This window comes from Priapulus caudatus, unplaced genomic scaffold (genome assembly GCF_000485595.1).
Source record: "Priapulus caudatus unplaced genomic scaffold, Priapulus_caudatus-5.0.1 Scaffold309, whole genome shotgun sequence".
Lineage (NCBI taxonomy): Eukaryota > Metazoa > Priapulida > Priapulimorpha > Priapulimorphida > Priapulidae > Priapulus > Priapulus caudatus.
In genome coordinates, this window is record NW_014577370.1 from 244,355 (window position 1) to 245,992 (window position 1,638).

General features: G+C 43.0%; 1 protein-coding gene across 1 annotated transcript in view; it reads left to right on the plus strand.

Annotated features, from left to right (window-relative positions):
- The window catches only part of LOC106808849 (cytochrome P450 2J3-like), a 15,955-nt gene that overhangs the window by 12,599 nt on the left and 1,718 nt on the right, over window positions 1-1,638 (plus strand). The window contains exons 2-5 of the mRNA XM_014811734.1: window positions 166-273; window positions 860-990; window positions 1,050-1,090; window positions 1,350-1,524. Coding sequence (XP_014667220.1) covers window positions 166-273; window positions 860-990; window positions 1,050-1,090; window positions 1,350-1,524 — 455 coding nt within the window. The remainder of the gene's footprint in view (window positions 1-165; window positions 274-859; window positions 991-1,049; window positions 1,091-1,349; window positions 1,525-1,638) is intronic.

Consider the following 1,638-nt stretch of genomic DNA (forward strand, 5'->3'; position numbering starts at 1 on the left):
AGAGAGAGAGAGAGAGAGAGAGAGAGAGAGAGAGAGAAAGAGAGAAGGAGAGACAGAGGAGTGGGAGAGAAACTAGTCTTTTGGTAACGTGTTGCATTGTCCGCCGCTGCAGAGCTGAGTAAAAAGTACGGATCGGTCTTCACTGTCTGGTTCGGCCTCCGGCAGTCATCGTGAACGGATATGACGTGGTCTACGAAGCCTTCGCTACACGTGAGCACCACTTCATGGAGACACCGCATCTTTACATTCCACGCCAGCTCATCGGATACGATGGTAATCGACCGTCGCTCACGTTGACGTTGTAAAATAGGGACATGGCTGTTGCCGTCACGAATTTCACAATCGCCTGCATATTTACAGTTAATATATGCCTCCAAATAAATTAACACATCAATTAGGTGAATAGGTGAATACCTAATAATAATAATAATAATAACTAGAGCACTCGGAGAGCACAGACCTCCGCCAAGGCAGCTGAATTCTCTCAATGTGAATTTTTTTTATTAATTAATTAAGTGGAAAAAATTATTTAATTAATTAATTAATTAAATAATTAATTGGATCCGGATTAGTGCGAGCGTGCAGGTGGGGGAGGACTGTGGTTGCCTGTGGTTGCGTGTTTGTAAGTCTACAGCCAGCGCACCTAACGGAAGTGAACTGAAACGTGCATGTTAACAAACCCACAAACCCACAAACACACAAACCAACACTCAAACACACGCCGGTGAAAACATAACCCCCGCCAAGCCCCTGGCGGAGGTAATAATAATAATAATAATAATAATAATAATAATAATATACAGACATATTTATGATTATGGGGTAGCTGCCCCTTAGTAATGTGGTCTGCGTCCGGCAGGTCTTATCTTTGGTGCCTACGGAGAGCGATGGAAGAACATACGTAAATTCACCATGACGGTGCTGCGAGACTTCGGGGTCGGCCACGCAACGCTAAAGGAACGCATCATGGCGGAGCTGGAGGCGGTCACGGTATAGAGTTAGATCTTACGAAGGGGGCGCCCTTCAACCCAAGACGCATCATAAAGCAGGCCGCAGCCAACGTCATCTGCTCTATAAACTTCGGCGACAGGTAGAGTAACCGATTGACGTCCATTGACTAGAACAATTTTACATTTAGAAGGTTTTCGATCCATATATATGTAATATATATATATAGGCAATATGGCGCAACGCGAGTACGCCCACGTAAACGCATGGCACGAATGTCATCATATGGATCTTAGATCGATCTCGATCGCTTCGAATGTCTTACATAGCGTGTAATATCTTCCTTCGATTCGGCCCCGGATCTCTCGCTTACTGAAATCCTTCCGCGTTATTCACGATAGATTCGAGTACAGCAATGAGAAGTTTCAGCGCTTGTTGAACGTGACCGATGAGCTGTTCTCCATGAGACTCATAACGGCCGTGGATAACGTCATGCCAATCCTGCGCTTCATACCCAACGGCTTTCTGCCAAAGGCACTCGCCATCTTTACAGAAATACGCAGGTTTACCCAAGAGGTACTATCTATGTCTAGGCCTATCCTAAATATATATTAATTAATTAATTAATTAATATAAACAAATTAATGTATATATATATATAATTATATATATATATATATATATATATAT